Source organism: Gymnogyps californianus, chromosome 2 (assembly GCF_018139145.2).
Source record: "Gymnogyps californianus isolate 813 chromosome 2, ASM1813914v2, whole genome shotgun sequence".
Lineage (NCBI taxonomy): Eukaryota > Metazoa > Chordata > Aves > Accipitriformes > Cathartidae > Gymnogyps > Gymnogyps californianus.
This window is the reverse complement of record NC_059472.1, coordinates 28,516,214-28,536,463: the sequence shown is the minus strand read 5'-3', so window position 1 is coordinate 28,536,463 and position 20,250 is coordinate 28,516,214. Positions and strand designations below refer to the sequence as shown.

General features: G+C 38.1%; 1 protein-coding gene across 1 annotated transcript in view; it reads right to left on the bottom strand.

The window, feature by feature from the left end:
• MMP16 (matrix metallopeptidase 16) overlaps positions 1–19,842 on the bottom strand; it is a 183,436-nt gene extending 163,594 nt beyond the window's left edge. The window contains exon 1 of the mRNA XM_050892459.1: positions 19,648–19,842. Coding sequence (XP_050748416.1) covers positions 19,648–19,779 — 132 coding nt within the window. The 5' untranslated portion in view covers positions 19,780–19,842. The remainder of the gene's footprint in view (positions 1–19,647) is intronic.
• Between the last annotated feature and the right edge of the window lie 408 nt (positions 19,843–20,250).

Below are 20,250 nucleotides of genomic sequence, written 5' to 3'. Positions count from 1 at the left end.
ACATGCAGGTAAGTTAAACATATTGATAATCATTTGCCACTTTTTTCTGTAAGTGGCTTAAACTGAGGCACTACCTTGAAAATTGTCAGACACCTTATTCAGAGGATCCCTAGCTAAGTCTCCCCCAGTTCAAATATCCCTGTTGCCTCATTTGATATTTTGTTGTATTTTAACATTTTCTAAATAAAATAAAATAAGTCTTAATGACTTGAAGCTACTTTGCCAAGCACACAAGAAACATTTCTGGAAAATTATCGGCCACATTATCATCCTGCAAGCAATACTCCCCTGAATTACAGTTATCCCATAGTCTACAGTGTTCAACCCATACCACTGATGTCAGCAAGAGCTAATCCCGTGAGTGAAGAGTACAGAGCAAAAGCAACATGAAACACTCTAGCTGGTGACAGGTGATTCCACAGCTTCAGACATAGTCCCCTCGCACTTGAACTGAAAGCTTTGTAAGAGAATTGCTCCAGGTGAAACCACAGCCACACACAGGTCAGAGTAAAACTCCCACTAATTTCAGTCAGGACACAATTTCACTGTAGGAATTTCATTGTCACTAGTCTTGCTGTATTTTCAATATCCTTTCTTCTACTTAGAATAAAGAAGTGAAGTTAAAAAGGGGAGAGGCAGCACCATATGTTATATGGTAATAACTATATTTACATAAAGAACAAGGGAGGATCTGAAGAACTGCAAACAAGTAACTGACTTCAGTTTTAGGACAGAAATTGGAAATGCTTGCTATGGCCTCATTTACAAACCTTTAAAACTGTATGATGCATTGACCAGCCAGAGTAACTCAAACTCATTAAAAAACTACACGACAAATTTACTGTATGTATTGCTGATATGACAGAGGATAAATGTGACACAATAAACATTTTATTTATCTGGATTTTGAATCACTTAATGCTGCATCACACAGCAGTTTCACCTATGTCGTGGTTTAACCCCAGTCAGCAACTAAGCACCACACAGCCGCTTCCCCCTCCCCCCTCCCAGTGCGGTGGGGAAGAGGAAAAAAAAAAGTAAAACTCGTGGGTTGAGATAAGAACAGTTTAATAACTAAAGTAAAATAAAATACACTACTAACTACTACTAATAATAATAATAATAATATAATAATAATTGTAATGAAAAGGAATACAACAACAACAAAAAAACCACCCAAGAAAAGACAAGTGATGCACAATGTAATTGCTCACCACCCACTGACTGATGCCAGAGCCGCGATCCGCCCCTCCCGGCCAACCCCCCCTGTTTATGTACTGGGCATGATGTTCCATGGTGTGGAATACCCCTTTGGCTAGTTCAGGTCAGCTGCCCCGGCTCTGCTCCCTCCCAGCTTCTTGCACACCTGCTTGCTGGCAGAGCATGGGAAACTGAAAAGTCCTTGGCTTAAGATAAGCGCTACTTAGCAACAACTAAAACATCAGAGTGTTATCAACATTATTCTCACACTAAATCCAAAACACAGCACTGTACCAGCTACTAAGAAGAGTTAACTCTGTCCCAGCCGAAACCAGGACAACCTATAAGGTCAGACGTTAGAAAAGTTGCTCATACAGATTAAGAACTGGCTTACAAAATGAGAATGGAGAGTGTCAGATCAAGAGAAAACATTTGACTCGTGTAGGAGTAATAAGCACAATAGGTATCAATAGCTTGATTTTGTTTACACAGTTTATACTGAAGACAGTATTTCACAGGGTATCAGAGGAGGCTAATAATATCAATGACAAAAAGCCACTCTGGGCTTTCTCCTTTTCAAGACACTGAGCGGTCTACCTTCCCTTAACACAGTTCTCAATAGCGTGCTTTCCCAGATCAAGGCTGAAGTCCTCTGCTATGTACCAGGCTGAGCTTTATAAAGAGAAATGCAAAGGAAAAAAGCAGAGGAAGGCTCATTTATCCCCATCTAAGTACTAGTCTGAATGAGGTCTTAAAGGCTAATAATGCTAGATCATTGCTACTACAGGAGTTTAGAGGGCTGCTAGTACATAACACAAGTTGATCATCCCAGCTCAGTTCCCAAAAATGCAGTTCAAATCAATTCCCAGTGGCATTCTTCCTTGACAGTCCCAGGAAGTACCAAACAGTGAAGGAGCCTTGGAACACTCTCTTGACTTACCTCACCTTCAGCACAGGAGACTCCAAGCACTGCTTGCTTCTTTTGCCTGAATCATATCCCAGACAAACACCAGTATACAACTGGCTACATCCTACAAAGGGGTCTTTGGTTTTCTCACCAAAGGGGACATATTTTCCAGCAAAATTTCATCCACTGTGAGACTTTACCTGGAGATACGGACCTGACTGTGAGGCAACACCATAACATTTGCACCATCCACAATGTGCAATCTTAATGGAAGTTTGTAATGCAGAACTGCAAACATAAACTGCAGGGAAGCATTTCATGAGAGTCAACTGCGTAGGTCAGGATCAGAGGTAACAATGTTTCTGCTTCAGCTGACTCTATTCTCTCACCTGGAGACTTGGAAGCTGCTTTCTCCAGCTCAGGTTTGATCAACTTTGATACAGCATTGGGTAACTTGCCTTGCCACTAACCATTCTAGAGACAATGATGGGAAAAATCATGTCTGTCTCCTCAATAGTCAGTCAATGTAAGTCAAACTTACAACCAAGAAAAACACCATCATAAGAAAGAAAAGATTCAAAAGAAATACAACGCAGGGCAGACAAACAAAGTGTTGACCCTCAATCTAATGTCTGCAAGAAATGGCAATAAAATTATTTCAAGCTTCTGAAGGCATACCTTCTAGATCATACACAAAACCTGACTGAGCCCTGGACCAATACACCAGTATGACCCTACTGCAGACTGATACTAAATAAAGCCCTGATCCTCAAGTCTTCAAATCTGGTTAAATTCTCCTTCTACCATAGAAGTGTCTGGGGCTAACCTTTGTCTGTGGTGCCTGGATGATGCAAGTCCAAAGAAAATACTGATATGCAGAAACAAAGAAAACACAAAACAACCAGTTTTCCAACACAGTGTCTGTCAGCGAAATTTTTTGAGAGAAATTGCAACAAATGGTAACAAGGACATAGATGTTCTGGATCTTTCCCCTTCACCTCTCATCTGAACAGAGTGAATCACCAAGAGGGACAAATCAGGATCAGCTCATTTAAGAACACTCACAAAAAAGACTGGTCGTGTCTAAATTAAATGTGCCTGAGACCATTCTCCAGCATGAAAAAATTACTGGCACAACAGCTCACCTCCATACTGTTAAACACACAGAGTGCCTGAATTCAAATCCTTCAGGAGGTTGTCCCTGGTCAGTAAGAGTGCTAGCTGGTCCATACTGAAACCATGCTTGAAACAATTTAACTGCATAGACAGATGAGTTCAGTGCCTGAAGACTTCTCTGATGTTGCTTAGCTTACCAATATAGATAGAGTTACTCTGATACTGAATTTTATACTTTTTCAAACATGACATGTTATCTTGAAACTTAACTCCTGCAAATTAACTTGTCATTACCTTGGTATCTTGCATCAAGCAAATCAACAGGTGAAAGAAACAGAAGTTCTACATCATACGAAAGTTTACCCAAACCTTTTCAGTTTACCACCTGTGCTGGAAATTTCTCAACATAATTAAAGATACTGAAGACTTATACCCGTTTCAGTTAGGTCTGTAATGCAGCAATTTAAACTGTAGTGGCACTTTTACATAGAGCTCTCCAGAAAACCTGCAAAATCAGTTTTATTATTTTAATATATTATACATAAACACAGTCAGATCTCTGTCAAAAATCTTCCAGTACTGTGTTCATTCAGCATAAACCCATGTGGTGTAACTTGAAACTCACAGTGAACTCAAGGGATACCTTCTCATACAGACTCTGCTTCATCTTACATAAGACAAGGGTTTACAGTCATCTGGGACTGCATTTCAAATGGTTTTTTGTCTCCAACATTAATGTGATTAGGGCTTTACATCCAAGCTGGACTTAATGAGTTAAATTCATTCCACTATCTTTAGAGAGACCCTTTGTGGGACTACATCTCAAAAGCTGAATCTAACCCTATTAATACAAGCAAAGAGCAACGCCTGAAGGCATTACCTCCGCTGTTCTTTCAAAACCAAGAGCCACACCATCCACTGCGTTTATCTGACATATAACAGTGTGTTTCTGTTTAGCTCTTACTTTGAAATTCATGACTTGCTGTCTCCTTTCTACCCAAGCAATGTTTTCTGAATCGTAGGAAAGAAACATGGTAGCTGATTTAAAATATCACCCTTTATAGATATATATGGTTAAAATAATGTTGAACTCCCTATTTGCATTCCTGAACAAGCAGAATCCCTATTGCCAGGTCTTCCAAAGACCATCCCCTGATTTTCAACTCCTGACTCGTGCATGAAGTCAATCACTATGGGAATTCTGAAGTTTAAATTTATATTGTTAGGCAGTCAACTGTCTACCGTGTCGTGTCGTCCTCCCTCTGATCAATATCCATTGAATATGTAACAATCACTGGCATTTTTCTCATGAAAATATTATCTAAGCAGTCAGCTACTAAGCAGTCCTGTCTTCTTAAATTTCATGTATCTCAATCAAAGTAAAACAAAATAAAACCACAAAATAAAAGAATATAAAGAGAAAAAGCATCTGATTACATAAGAGGGAGGATTTATATTATCTAAATACTCATCTAGAAATTCTTTTATATTATTTAAATACTATTGTCTAAATTAACCTCCTTAGTTCACAAATTATTGTTAGTTTACGGCTAAAAGTACGTGTCACTTGATATTGGTATTTTAATATACTGCTTTTGGAGGTCTAATCTTGAACGTCTAGGACACTGGTCCTACCTCACTACAACTCTATTTGTCTCTCACAGATGCTACAAAATATCAAGTTAAGAGTACAAAATCACTTAAAACTTAGTTTTAATCACTAAACTTAGTTTAAAAGCAGTAAAGTCTGTGCTTTTCTTCTCCTATTAGAGAAATCGCAGTACCTGTAAAAATAAAAGCTAAATCTCTGGAGAACTACCCAGTCCCTGCTGCTGCAAACAATCAGTGGCTAAATCATAGAGTCAAACTTAGGCTTCTCCCATGGTCAAGCAAATAGTGATGCACAAGGCCAGCCAGCTAGCCACTGTTAAACAGTTTAATGGTGTTATGCAAATTGTATAATGTTAGTTGTCATCATATAGTGAAAAACAGTGTTTGTCAGCAGTTAGAAGTACTTTGACCTTTTGAAGTGGCAAGTTTTAACAGCAGCAAAAATAGCAGCAAATACAATTTTGAAGACAATCAAAACTGAAAAGAGGTATGAAGTGAGCACTGTGGCTAGTGCTAGATAGGTATTTTCTTAAACATTTGGTATGTTTCCTGAAGACTTGGCTTACTGGATATGATGAAAATATTCAGTTTCTTCTTTAACTGTGAATTTCTCATCCTTGTTTCAGGGGGGAAAAAAAAAAAAAAAAGATCACGATGTGAACCCAAAAGCTCAAAAAGCAGAAGACAACCAAAAATATTCCAAAAGCCTTTTTATGATTTTCAAACCAGTCTGGTTGACTCCACAGGCCTTATTCACAATCGTCAGCGTTGAATTAAATGTTATTGGAAAAAGAGACTTTCACACATGGTGTCTGAATAGTGTAAGTGACAAAAAGCAATGAAGCAGAGAACTCAATTGATGCAATATAGTCCACATTTTTGGTCTAATACAATAGCTATAGAGTTCTTAAGGTAGACAGACTAATGCAGAAGAATAAATATTACAGTCAATGGTTGTCAGTAGAGCAATCAGCCTCACTAAATGAGGAAAATTACTGTTACACTGAGGGTATAGGACAAGGAAGGAATCCGGTCCATTACCGCTGATAAGAGAAGTTATACTATATAAGCCCTTTCATTAAATAGTTAGATCCCATCTCAAAACAAGTTAACTTTTTCTCCCCTACATCATCCCCCTACTATTCTTTCTGGAAAGTGGTTCAAGAATACCACTCCTCTAATGATTTTAAACTTTCTTCTAACTACAAGATTCAGTTTATGCATAGATAGTGTATCTCCACTTCTTTTTGTACCAATTTTATCACTTATGTACAAGTTAAGCCTATTGATTTCCACACCAATATTTATCTTACGTATTTAATATATACATACTCTTAACTTACTCAGTTAAAATGTTTGGCAATTCAGTGCTTTTCAAACAGCTTGGAGTAAAATCTTGGACCCGATGAAATTAATGGCAAAATCTGACCAATTCCATGAAGTTAGAATCTCGTAAAATTTTTCCAATCAAGACCACTAGACACAGATATCTTATTAGGATAATAAGTACATAAGTAAACAAATAACAGTCATGTAAAAGACAATAGATCAAATATGGGTGGATTCCCTTCTTCCTGTCTCTAAATAGTTTCTTCTTATCACTGAAACATGGGTAGTGTATAAGCTCCAAAAAAAGAAAGCATGGAGCAAAAGTGTATTTATACTCTCCATGTCTACATAAATCTGAAGGCTGTTGACTTCTTTCAACAACTCTGTGAATTCTTTGTTCCAAAGGAAAAAATAACCGATTTTTATTTTTGTATTAGATACTTTACCAAACACCATTACACAATCTTCAACTACACATGTAGCTATTTTATTTCTAAAAACAAGTTAACACCTACAAAGCCCTTGCATTGTAGGACATTTAAAGTTAAAAGTCCCACTCTGTCCTTTTCTAGCTATCATGCTAAAGTTAACGGGCATGATGAATTTCTCTATTGTATTAGAGTTGGAACATGAGAAAAGCTATAGTTGCTTTAGGCTCTCCTGTCCTCAGTCACTTGTAACTTTTACAAAACATCACAGGATGTACTGTTCTAACATTTTTAAAGCTTAGTTTCACCTTAAGAATCATTTCCTCTGCTGCTGAAAATTCAGAGAAGGAAGGGAATATTCATAAAGACATTAAAAAACCCTTTTAATGAAACGGAATCTTTATTTTGAGCAAAGCTAAAGAAAGAACATATTTCTACAGAATCCAAATCTTCTGGCCCAAATTAAATTGACATCATCTCCTTAGAAAGATCTTGCACGTAGAGAAAAATTCTCTAATATCTCAGTGGAAAAGGCATCTAAGCAATTAATCTATGAAGAACAATGACTCTATCTTTATCTGACTGCTGGGACAAAAAGTGAATTCTCTTGGCAGCCAGGAAAAATGATGGGATTATTCACAAAGGAACTAAAATACTGTTTTTTCTCTAAATGAGCCTGTCAGTGCAAAACAATAGAGTAGAGCTAAATATTACAAAGGAAGCTTTTCTGGAATAAAAGATTGCAGATATATCACTCTTCCTTCCCAAATGCAGACCTAAAAAATCAACAGCGGATCTAGTCTCTCTATAATTACTTGATAGCAGAAAACTCATTTAAATAGTACATCAGGTACCATATCGAGGTATTTCAAATTTTGGACATACAAATAAGTAAATAAGCAAACATATAAATATAAGCTGGACAATAACACTCTTATTCTGACCCAGTTAATTTCACAGTTCTGAAGACCTAAAGCAAGTAGTATAAATAAATCAATGAAATTACATACCTGCCAATGAGGAGATCTAAATTCTGGTATTAACACAGAAATGTAAATTTCTGTTGAATTAATCCACATTCACTTTACATAACAAAAGTATCTGAAAACATAGCTAATTATTCTTGAGGGCCTAGGGCTCTTACCCAAAGAAATTATTAAAATGTCATTTTCATTTTTATCTTCTGGGGATTGTCTATCAGACAATAGACATTTAGCGAGCTTATTCTTCTAACATATATTTTCTAATTACTTACATTTTATAAAAATGCTTAACATTCTGCTCTCTCCCCTCAAGGGCAACAAATAGCTGTTTAGAGGTTTGTATGTTTAGGAAGGAAAGACAGCCTTTAAAATCATTTATGGTAAGGCATCAAACAACAGTCAGAAGCACTAAGTTTATAAAACATGCCAGAAGTATTCGCTGTAAGTTAGGTAATACGTTTTACACAGATTTAAACAGACCCAGGTCTGGTCTTGTTAAGGTTGAAGGCAAAACTGCCTTGTTGCCAGTGGAGAAATGTTGTGTTCTTTATATCCTTAACTAAATATTTAAAACACATGAGATCTAAAGATGTAAGAAAGTGTTAGCCTCTTGCGCTAAGGAATAAATATATTTAATAATGTGCAGGGCACCAGTGTGACAGGGTAAACATTGTAGTACCATAAAAATGGAGTTCTGCTCTTGGTTTTGTCAGAAGTACAGGTGTCTGATGTGATCTGAGATGATCTACTTTATCCAGGGGATGGCAGATATATCATCGGACCTTTAGGAGGCCCATGCTTTTCTGAAATATTATCTAGAGGCCAAGCAAGATAGACCATAGGGCCTAAACAGCACCAGGTACCTAGACAAGTATAATGAATCCCACCACTGCAGAGGGAAGGGATTCAACCCCAAATTACAACATCTGAATGCCAGCATCTACCTGGGGGAGCCCCGCAGACACAGGTGTCTCTACACCCTCCACCATCACTTAAAATTGGGAACAGGATTTAGTTACCTAAACAGAAGTGTCTAGTGTCATCTGAGATGACGTAGGACACACAGCCTGGCTTCCTATTGCTAGCCTAAAAAGATGAAGCTTTCGCAGGTCTCATGTTATTTCTGCCAGCCTTGTGCACATCTCGGCCAAGGGCAGCTTAAATGCTGCTGGATGCCTACATGTAAGCAACTGAATCACACGACTAGTCAATACTAACAGCAGAGTCCAGAAAAAAGATTCAACTCACTCTGATACAGACATTAACTGGTTCGTCGGCTGAATTAGTCTCTCTGTTTCATTGACTTAAGGGAGTAGACTGTTATTAATATATAGGAAACGTACAGTGCATTTGAACATCTAAATTTAAGTACTGTTCTCTCAAACTGAATCCCTTTCCCAATCTAACCCTGCAGCTTGCACACTTTCTGGAAAATACACCTTATGCAAATCATCCTGCACAAATCTCATCATCAGGATGTATATCAGCAAACATACTCAACCTTCCCATGTAAAATATCTTGAGATCCTTGTTTCGCAAGAGTTACATAATTTGCAAAGCATGGACATTATGACAGTTCATATATGCCAGTGTCATGAACATCTTTAAGTCTGTGTTTGTGACCACACTAATAATGTAATGTATGAAATTCCAACGTAAGATTTTTTAACAGAGAGTAATATCTAGCTATCCATAACGCTCCTACTAATACCTCATTTTATTCACTAGGTAGTAATACTTAAATACAAGGCATAGTACTTCGAGAAAATCATCATAAACTAGTCAAGCCCTCCTGAGACAGTGTCAGCAATCCATACACATCTACATATCTTTTAAAATCAGGCAGTGTTAGTCCATTTCAACTGCACTAAGGATTTCAAATGGAGTGAAAATTTAAATCGATCCTTCATTTCTCTCTGCCCCTCCTGTACTTTTCATTCTGTAAAGTCAAAGAAATACACTGAATTACCAATTAGTGCATGCCATCTATGCTCATAAACAGCTCCTATCATGTCGGATTATAGAACAGACAACACTTTCTATCAGAAATTGCCTAACCTGAGCCAACTTCAAACTGTTGCCAGTAGCCAAAGGAAAAGTCTATTGAAAAGAATTCTTCCACTGTAGTTTTCCCTATTGTACTTTTACCAGGTTTTCTTCAATTCCAATTTTGGAAGTCCCACCACTGTGGATTTTAAACCTTGACTTGACAAAACTCCAGAAACATACAATAGTTAGCAATCCTGCACTGGCAGAGAAATATGCTCTTGATAAGTCTTTCCCATCTCTAATATTTCTGATTCTATGGTTCAATAATGACTGATGATTTTCCTTGGCTGCAGGCAATGGTCTGTAGGAAGACAGACTGAGGGCAAAGAAAAGAAAAAAAAAAAGAGAAGGAGGAAAAAAAAAGATTAAAACAAGAGATAAGAAAGAAAGAAGCAAGGAAAAGAAAAGTAAGGAGGAAAGTGCAAAGAAGGAAGGAAGGTCATAAGGTGAACTCATGGTACAGGAACCCTGAAGAACAAGATTCAGTTTCCACTTCTATCATACTTAACATGTCAGCATAGCAAATCTCTTATTTCCCCTGTGCCTCATCCTCCCACCATTAAGTTTTTAACATCCAGGCTGCCTATTAGTGGTGTCTAATAAAAAACGTTAATACCTGGAGCAGTGAAAGGCCAATCTTTTATTGTATTTCATAAAAATCCACAAATATTCAAACAAAAAAGGAGAAGCTTAGGTACTGTGATGACAAGGCAACATGAATGTTTGTGGAACAATTTACTTATTTAATAGTACATTCAAAAATAGAACAGTTTTTAATTTTGCATTGTGTAACATCTACAATCTGATCCGAAATCCATTTTATTTGTTAAGACTTTTACATTTGTTTAAATACATTTTGAAGCAGACTATTTGTTTTCATATTTGGGTAACAAAAAATATCTTATTCAAACTTTCATTCTGAAAGAGAATGTGATACTCTCTATCTTCAGTCATCTAATGGCATCCTTCACGTAATCCTACTGACAATGTTCTCTACCAAGTTTTGGTAATTACATTTAAAAAAAAAAAAACAAAACAAAACTAAAAAAAATCCAGGGTTTGAAGTGTTATAGACATGTTTTCACCTTTTCTGCTCTGGTACTTGTCCCTTGAACATATTCACTACTTGAATGATCACACAGATGATCAAATTGAAATGCTGTATTTATATTTTATGTTATCCCTCGACTACTTTTTATGAAAAAAAGTGAAACAGTCCTGAGACGAATGATGAAGATAAATTCCTGGCTCTTTTACATCACTTCTATTGTTCTTGACATGTATTGGAAAAGGCAGCAAACACTCTTCAATTAGTCCAATTCACATTTGTGCAAGCTAGGTTACAAAGATGGATAAGCTATGTGATCGATATGAAGACTCATGATGGAACTGGACACATAACCCAGATCTCCAGCCCCCCAGCACAATGCCTCAGTCACTTACTCACATCACCTCCATTTTCCTACATATTTAAGAATACATGCAACAGAGAAAGGGATAATAAAGACCTTTCCAAAGCTGACATTCCATGTACAAGTAATGAAGGACAGAAGTATCAGAATCCAGCACTTCATAATCAATAAGGAAAACTGAAAAATGGAACACAGTCCAGAATTGTGGGGGTTTTTTTATTTTTGAAAATACATGGAAGTAATGAGAGAAAAAAAGGCGTCTCACTTGCCAAGACCAAAATCATGCTGTACAGTTAGCAATATAATACTATTACTTCTAGTAATAATAATAGATTTTATTGTGTGGAAGACAGATCATTTATTTTACTTGCAATTAAATGGATTATTACTATTCTGTACAGCATGTAAACCATGACATGGAGACAAACACAATCTGTCAATTTCTCTGCAAAGACAGTGGGTCAAAGCAATTTCCTAGAAGAGCATCACACAACCAACGTCTGATGTAAGAAAGAAAAATATGACAGGATCATCACCTTCAGATCCGGATGCAGCACAAAAAGGAAGCAATTTCCTCTTTGGTACACTTTGTAAATATCGACTGATATATTTAAAGGAAGTATCTTCCTTCCCATTGAAAGGGATGTTTGTTTTTCTGTTTTGCTACCTATGTTTTAAAGAAATTGACAATTTTCTGTCTGCCTTTCCGCTGGTAATTTTCTGAAAAGGTAAGTCTCCCCCTTGCCAACGTGTATTTCACACTTGTAATCACATCTCCACTTACATGTTAGCAAAAATGAACAGGACCAATGAAATAAAATGACTATTTCTCTACAAGATCATGAGGAAAAAAATATTAAAGACCAGATTTTCTGAGGTTAGCATTTCGTTTCAAATTATCTCTACAACTGTGAAACCAGCACAATTGTTTCATAAAAGGGAAAAACGCCTAACAGCATCTTCATGTATTACAACGTCACGTGAGCAGGAAAAGCTGATGAAAATTGATATGGATTTGTCTTACAGCAGTTACTTTGTCCCCCATAACCACAGCATGGTATGAAGAGTACTAGTGAGTTAATACAATCAGAAGCTCAAAGCGGAGGGCATCAGTCCTAGAGGGACGTTCTCTCCCCAAGCTCTGAGCCGTCCAGTATAGAGGCAAAGCCACTGCTACCAAGAGGTAGCAGCAAAGAGACAAATCTACTTCCACCCTGGCCCTATAGTGACAGATGTTCTTTTAAGATGCAGCCATAAGGAATTTGTTCCAATATTCATCCCAATGTACAAAGACATTTTCTATGAATACTCCATAGCACAACTATCCTGTTGCACACTGCTATTCCACACGAGTCAATCACGATATGATTCATAAAGAATTAATACAAAAGGCAAAATGTTTTTCATCCACAGTCACAAAACAATTGTCAAATAATATGCTTTATGAATGTTTTCTCACAGTGTAATAAAAACTGCTATTGTTCTACAGAGAGAAACCATCAAGTGACTTTAATGTTCTACAGAGCTATTGTGGCTCATTGCTTCAGCTGCACATCCCCTGTCGCAGCAGTTTTAATGCCAGAATTTTAAACCCCTTTCCCAATACTGGGTTCAAGCCTCAGCACCTGAGATTGGATTGCCTAATGCTAAGCACTGAAATCAACAGGGTATAAGTTTCTTCACATCCTGAAGCTTGATCTTGAAAATTAACAGATTTTAAGCATGATAAAAACACCTGAACAAGCCCCTAAGTCAATTATGTGCTGTAATACCTCAAAAGGTATGCTAGGAACATTATGATCACAGCTGAAGTGCAGATAACTCCTCAGCTGGTATAAACTAGCTGTTAATAAGTAGAGAAACATTGTACCAACATGGTTTGGTTAATAAGTAAAACTACAGAATTTTTTTTTTCTATTTCTGTAATTTATGTCAATTTTAATTCATCACAGAAATGAATTGTTACCACTTAATTGATCTTAATGTACAGCAAAGATGCTTCTAATGAATGATGATAAGCAGGAACATGAATGAACAGTTGCCAGGCAACCAATAAATAAAGGTTCCAAATAGAGTGACCTCTCTTTAAAGGATAAAGCTCTAATCATAATTATTTTTCAAATCCATTTCAGTGCCAGATAAAATCATGTTTGCAGCACTAATCCTGGTCTTTCTCATACAAAATGAAACCAAATCTGTCATTTGACATATCACAGATAACAAATTAAACAGACTCAACCTGCTTCTTCAGATTTTGGTCAATAGTGTAGTTCGAGGATAGCGAACAGGTTAGACAATAAACTGGAATCCGAAACAGAGAGGTGAGAAGTATTAAGCAATTTAAATAGGGTAATTAAAATAAAATTTTTAAAAAGTTACATTGTTACTTTAAGGATCTTCAAAAAGCATCAACACAAAGTCGTCTAGTGTTTCACTCCACAAAATGATCATTCAGTAAAGTAGAAGGATGAGACAAACTTTAAAATACTGAAAACAGATGCAGTTTGAAATGTTTTAAAATCTATATAATACCACATTCTATCTTTATAAACTCTTACAACTCAGTCTTGCCGAGTGCATACACAGAGCTGAGGTGCCTAGAGCAAGCATTGACCTTTTAGATGGATTCAAATAAAACTGACAAAGAGCAGCATAAATCTTAAACCAGTTAAAGAACACAGTATATCCACTCTGAAGAAACAATGAATGGTTATGCAGGAGTTTTACATTATGCTTTCTGAATAATGGAAGAGGGAGAGCTTGGGCTTGTTCAGAGTTTTTTGGTGGGCTAATAAATTGTGTATTTATTTTAGTAAGATCTCATGTCAGAAAACATTAGGAATACATGTTTTGGTAGGTTTATCTTGCACTACATAAGGTGATTACATAAATCTCTTTATTTAACCACTTTATTTCTTTTCTTTAGTAGAACTGAGAACTACTAATAGCTGTGATGCTTAAACACTAAACAGTCAAAAATTTGCAATATGAAAATAAGATGAACTACAATTATAAACAAATATGTCTTGCACCTAAGGTCTAACATACTATGTCAATTGTGAACTCGTAAGAACTGGAACCATCTTTTCAATCTGTCTTTGAACAAAATACAGGCAACAGAATCCATAAACTTCCCTGCAACATCAGTAGCACAAAATAATCTCGTACTTTACAGTAGAAAATTGATCGACTGGTATTTTTGTAAACAGGAATTATTGTTTAAATTACAGCAGAGAATGCACTGTGCCAACTAGTAGTCTCTACATGTATTTCTTCATATCAAATGAGAGCCAGTTCATTATATAGTAGGTATTTGCCTTCTATGACAGAAAAGTGTTCTGTTGCCTATCAGACACATAACTTTCCAATTATTTTCCTTATCGAGATATATCCGTTCATCAGAAGCCTTTACAGGAGGTTTTCTATGTATCTGTATTTCCTCAATAATCAAATAAGAAATACTTCACATTATATCTGTATTTTTATTGACTAATATTTCACCCACTAACCACCTCTACCACCTGATTCAATAACTCCTCTCCATTCTTCTAACAATTTGTTTGAACTTCTTGTTCCAACAAAAATCCAATTCATTTAGTTGATATCTTATGCAAGAGTAAGATTCAGAATTTAAATAACTGAGAATCCTGCATACTGACTGCAACTAAAAACAACGCAGAAGATCCTGTAAATTCCTTTTAGGACACATGGCACTATTTATACCAAAACCACCTTAACTGCTTCTCCATAGTTTTGAGTTTGCATTTTAACAAATTATAAAAATACTGTGTTGTGCTTGCAAACCTGACAACCAAGCCCACTAGTTGACAAGTGTGTAATGGTGATATTGGAGGATTTTTTCCCCTCCCAAATGTTTATTCCTTTTCAATTACTAGCTGAAGAATTAAACCGGTCTGGTTTTAAGCTTAAAAGACCCAAAGCCTATGGAAGAAAAGGTCATGCATTACCATTCAGCAGGAGCTGGAGGCCAATTGTAAAGTTTATTAACAATGAAAACAACGGGGTTCTCAGCCACTTATTACCATGGAGGAAACTGATGGTATTTTTCTGAAGTTTGGACGCCACTGTATTTTGTTCCACAATATGCAATTTAACCGTCCCACTTCTGAAAACAGGAGGAGAGAAAAGACTGTATTGTTTTAAAGAGCAGGTCACACTAAAACAAGAGTAATTTTAAGATCTCCCCTAGGGATTCAAGTCTATATATTTAGCATTAGAAGAAGGAAAATAGAGCATAACTGCCAGCTTGAGGGGAGAGATGATGAAGCATGCTTTCTCTCCAGTATTTCCCACATCACAGATACAGTCAATGAAACTAGGTGCAATTCTAAAAACGCTTCTTTGCTCAACAGGGTTTACGCAGATACTCAGCCGAGTAAGAGTTGGCAGTATTAGGATCTGGAGATAAATCTTATTCTAGATTCATGCCGATCCTGTCTTCTGACCAAGGTATTCTTGTTTCAATAACCATTTTTCCCTTAACAAAATGGTGACTTTTTTTTTTCAATTTTTTTATATTGAATATTCAATAGTAAATTAAATATACACATACTTATTTAAATATATACATAAACTAACAGATAACATTAGAAGATAAACTCACAGGATAATACCAGCTCAAACAGTACAATACTATTGGTTTTAGGAAAACATAAATATATATACTTTATATGGATGATACTTGTGAAAGACCATCTATAAACACTCCCGATAACATGCAAAGGAGTTATCTTCGAGCAACGCAACATGTTATTACTATAGTGAGGAACCCGGTGGGGGGGGGGAAGTTGGTTGCTCTATCATTTTTTACTAACAAATTATCTTCTGTGTGTTTGTTTCAATTTTACATTTAAAATGTTCTTTTAATAACTATTATTCCATTCACTGTCTCACTGATGGACAACTTCCTCTGCTAGTGTACAGATATAGTTGAAAATAGTAGAAAAACTCTACATTGATAGACATATTCTCCTGTTAGTGCACTTACTCATTGAAGTTATTGTTTTGGACCAACAGTTCAGCACTGAGAAGAGGGAGCAAACAGTGCAGTCCTTAGTTTTTCTCATGGTGTCAGAAACAAAGTCTCACAAAAATGCCACTGGTAATCAGTGAACTTTTTGAAAATTAATGTTAAATCTTCCTACACATAAGACTATGTGAATCTTAAACTTCATCATGATTACTTAAATAATCAGTTTATAACCATCTCTCATGCAGCTTTACCACAAAGCTCTTTCACTGGCTCAGAGTGCAAGTGTGCCCCTCCAGAGTCCTGTACTCCATGATCTGAATCCTACTCAGCTATGGCTATTACATGAAATACTACACACATGAATACATTTCAGGATTGACAACTCAGCTGTCATCGGAAGCTTGAGGACTCCATCCATGTAGATGTTTGGTTAAAAGAAATTTTACAGAGGGACAACCATATTAGAAGGAACAGTAATTTCCATACACAAAGCTGAAGTTTACAAGCTTGTTTTTCTTTTAAAAGATAACATTATTATTTAATATCTTTGAACTACAGTAATATCTCCTAAGAATTGCCGTGGCTCACAGCCTAACAAACCCACCTTGAAACAAACAAACCAAAAAATCCAACGCTACTACACAGATTTTGCTTATCAATCAGGAATGTGGATTAAATGAGACAGAACAAGAGGAAATAAATGATCTCTACATTTTATAATGTTCAACAGGTATTATCTGTACTTTATTTAGAGACAAGAAAGAATGAAAAAAAAATCTGCTTTCCAACCATCCTAAGCATTTTTTCAGTGACATTTCATTCAACTATATGTACACCACTTCTTTCCTGAACCCTACTTTGCATATTTATTCTTACTGTCATAAGAAATGTTTGTCATATTTTCACAATTTACTATTAAGTACAACTGTTTTATGCACTTGTGCTGACACAGAGGATTGTACAGCACAATACATACATGCTGTTGCCAAGTCCTTTGCCTCAAATTTCTAGCCTTTGCTGTTCCCAACAAAAAGAAAGTCAAATTTTCAGCGCTAACCAAACAATGTGAACATGGCAATGGCTGTTCTGGGGCAAATCTCAGGTCCATTTAGCCCAGAACCATGTCACTGACAGTGGTCAAAGGCAATGGCCTAAGGAAAAGCCCCCGTTCCGACAATTCTTAAATACTAGAGTAGTTCCCTGGAACAGTCTTATGGCTCCCAGCAATCTGTGGCTCAAAGACTTAAATATGAAAAGAGACTGGGAGCGCTGGCATATGACAACACACTTTGTTTCAGAAGGGCTGGGAGGAAGAACAGGAGCTGGCATATTTCAAAAGGGAGAAATATGTGCCCTCATCAGACACACATGCTACTTCATTCCACCAACAGTGTTTCTTGCTGCCGATATTGCCTTTGCCCTCAAAATGTGCTGTTTTCCATATGGAAGAGGTGGCAAAAATGAAAGTGTTTCCCTTCTTTCCTCATAAAACCTCCTTCTGACTGGAGTTGGCCTCCTGTTCACGATTCCACTTGACTAAACCAATCTTTTTCTCCTCCTACACTAGCTCCATCTGCCACCCGTCTCTCCGGCAGAGCCAGATGCCAGCAAAGCAGACTACTGTGGGAGGAGAAAGTTCTGTCGCTGGAATGTCTTCCCTATACCCTGCAGGGGGCCAGCCTGTGAAGCCTGGAGAGGATACAGAGAGCAACTTCCTCTCTTCCACACTGCTTTCCCCTGCTCATCAGTAAAGAAGGCAGCTGAGGACACGAGCAAAAGAAGGATAAAACTTCAGTGTGCGCTCTGAAATTTGCGGCTTTAATATTTATATAGCAAAAGTCTAACAACTGTACTCCAGAGTCAAGCATGGTACACACTGCATAAACATGTAAGTAGACATGAGTCTTGCCCCAAAGAGCTTACAATCAAACAGAAGCAGAGATGCACATTTGTGATAAGGAACGAACAAGAGTGACTAAAGCATAGATGACAGAGAAAAAAAGACTAGGATTTATAATCAGGAGAGATCTTATGAAGTAAAAAGACTATACTTGCTGGAGAGATACAAGTCAAAGAGAGAAGCTATGGATGTGTGTTGTTACACTGAGAGGAGAATTGCATGTGGCAAGGAAAACTGCCTGTAGAGAGGGAAAGACTAGAATGAAAGCAGACATGGGGAAAGAAAAAGTGATTTTTTTATGTGTTTGAGGCGATCCTGCATGAGGCAGAGGGAGAAGAAGTACAGGTAAGAACTTTAGACAAAAAGGGAGACAGTCTAGGAACGGAGGAGCATCTGCAGGAGCAACCTCGCCAGAGACAGTAGCAAGAATGAGTGTCACTGAGTGAGAACAAGAGCTCCTATAAAACAAGGAAGTGTGCATATGTGCGAGACAGAGGAAAAGACAGACTTCATTTCTCCGAGAGAAAGAATTGTGGGAACGCAGTAGATGAAAGAGACTAGAAACAAAAAAGAGTGAGGGTGGTGTATGGGTGCAGCAGGAAGTTTGGAGTGGGGCTGATAGGACAGAAGAAAGTGAAGGAACACAGGGATCTAACAGAAAACCAGAATTATCTATTAGAAGTTGAAAGAGCACATATAAATTGAAGAGACACATAACAAGAAAGATGAAGTTGAATAGACAGGGAAAGGAAGGGGGAAATACACACATCACATTGAAACAGATTAAGAAAAAGGGCTCACAGCAGAATGAATGGAGTGACAGGAGGGAGAAAAAGAGGAGAGAATATACGCAAAGATTATAAAGTCAGTAAAGGAACACTAGTTAATAAAAAGCACTACGTAAAAACCCCAAACGGGAAAACTGGGAGTGTATAGAAGAGTGACTGGAAATGGATGTCCACTGAATTCTCACTGTCACTGTAAACTCTTAGAGTTTGCCCCATCTAGGTATTCTCACATTGTAATCTCCTTTTTCACTTGGAAAAATTCTGTTTCCTGGTCCTCCACACCCTCTAACTTTTGTGTTGTAGTTGCACCTTTATGCCGTTTGTTTCACTATTTCTAGTGACAACTCTTCTTGTTACTTTTAAACGGGGAAAAGATCTTATTTTGCCAAATACTCTACCACAAAGGAACGTGCCAAAATCTCAAGTTTCCTTCCTTCTGTCCCCATAACGCTCTTTCATTCATTCTTCTTTCAAAAAAAAAAAAAAAAAAAAAAAAAAAAAAAAAGGCTGGGGAAACTCAGCAGCAATACAGCGGTATCTTAACTCCAAGGTATTCATAGAGCCTTCCCTGAGCTGCGCGTACATACTACGCCCCAGGTTTCCTCTGTGCCCGGGCTGTGGGCTTCCCGTCCTCCGTGGGCGAGGGCAGCGGGGAAGCACGGGCTGCGCTCCAGCGCCCAGCATCGCGCTTTGTGCTGCCGCGGATAACGGGATCTCCGGCTGAAACGCATCCATCAGGCGGGGGAACTCAGGGAGGGGAGCTAGCTACCGGCTGCTGGAAAGAAAGCCAACACAGACGTATGCCCTGGCTGCTGGAAGACATGGCTGGCTGGCTATTTGATTTTATTTAGGGGATATAAAAAAAAAAGGGAAGGGGGGAAAGGGAGAGAGGGATGCACACACGCTCGCACACGCATACGGCTGATCTTACCTCCACATTGAAATACTGCTCCGCTTTGCACACTGTAGCACATAAAATCCAAACGAAGGTTTGCAAGAAAAACACCCTGGACTGAGACACGAAATCCAACCGACTTCCAGTGCTGAATGCGAGTACGATCATAGTGAACTGTGCTTCAGTGGATGGAAGCTCTCTCTCTCTCTCTTTCTCTCTCTTTGCCTTAAACAAATACACAAACAAACCAAACCCCCCCCGTGTCGGTGAAGAGCCCGTAGCACAGGTTCACCCACGGAACGGGAGGACAAGGAGGAGGAGGAGGAGCAGCAGCAGACACTTCACAGCACAGGCGGCGGCAGCGGTAGGGTCAGCTCTCGCTCATCCTCACCACCAGTCCCGTAAGGAGGGAATGTGGCGTCCGAGTGCAGCCGCAGCTCCTGCACGACTCCTCTCTGCCCAGCAGCAGCAACCACCTCCCCGTATCCTCCCTCCTCCTCCTCCTCCTCCTCCTCCTCCCCTGCCTCCTCCCCCTCTGCCTCCGCCTCCTCCGGGGGAAGGCCGGCCTGGCCGCCCGGCGGCTCGGCGCGGCGCGGCGCGGCGCGGCTCGGCTCGGCGCGGGGCGGCGCGGCTCGGCTC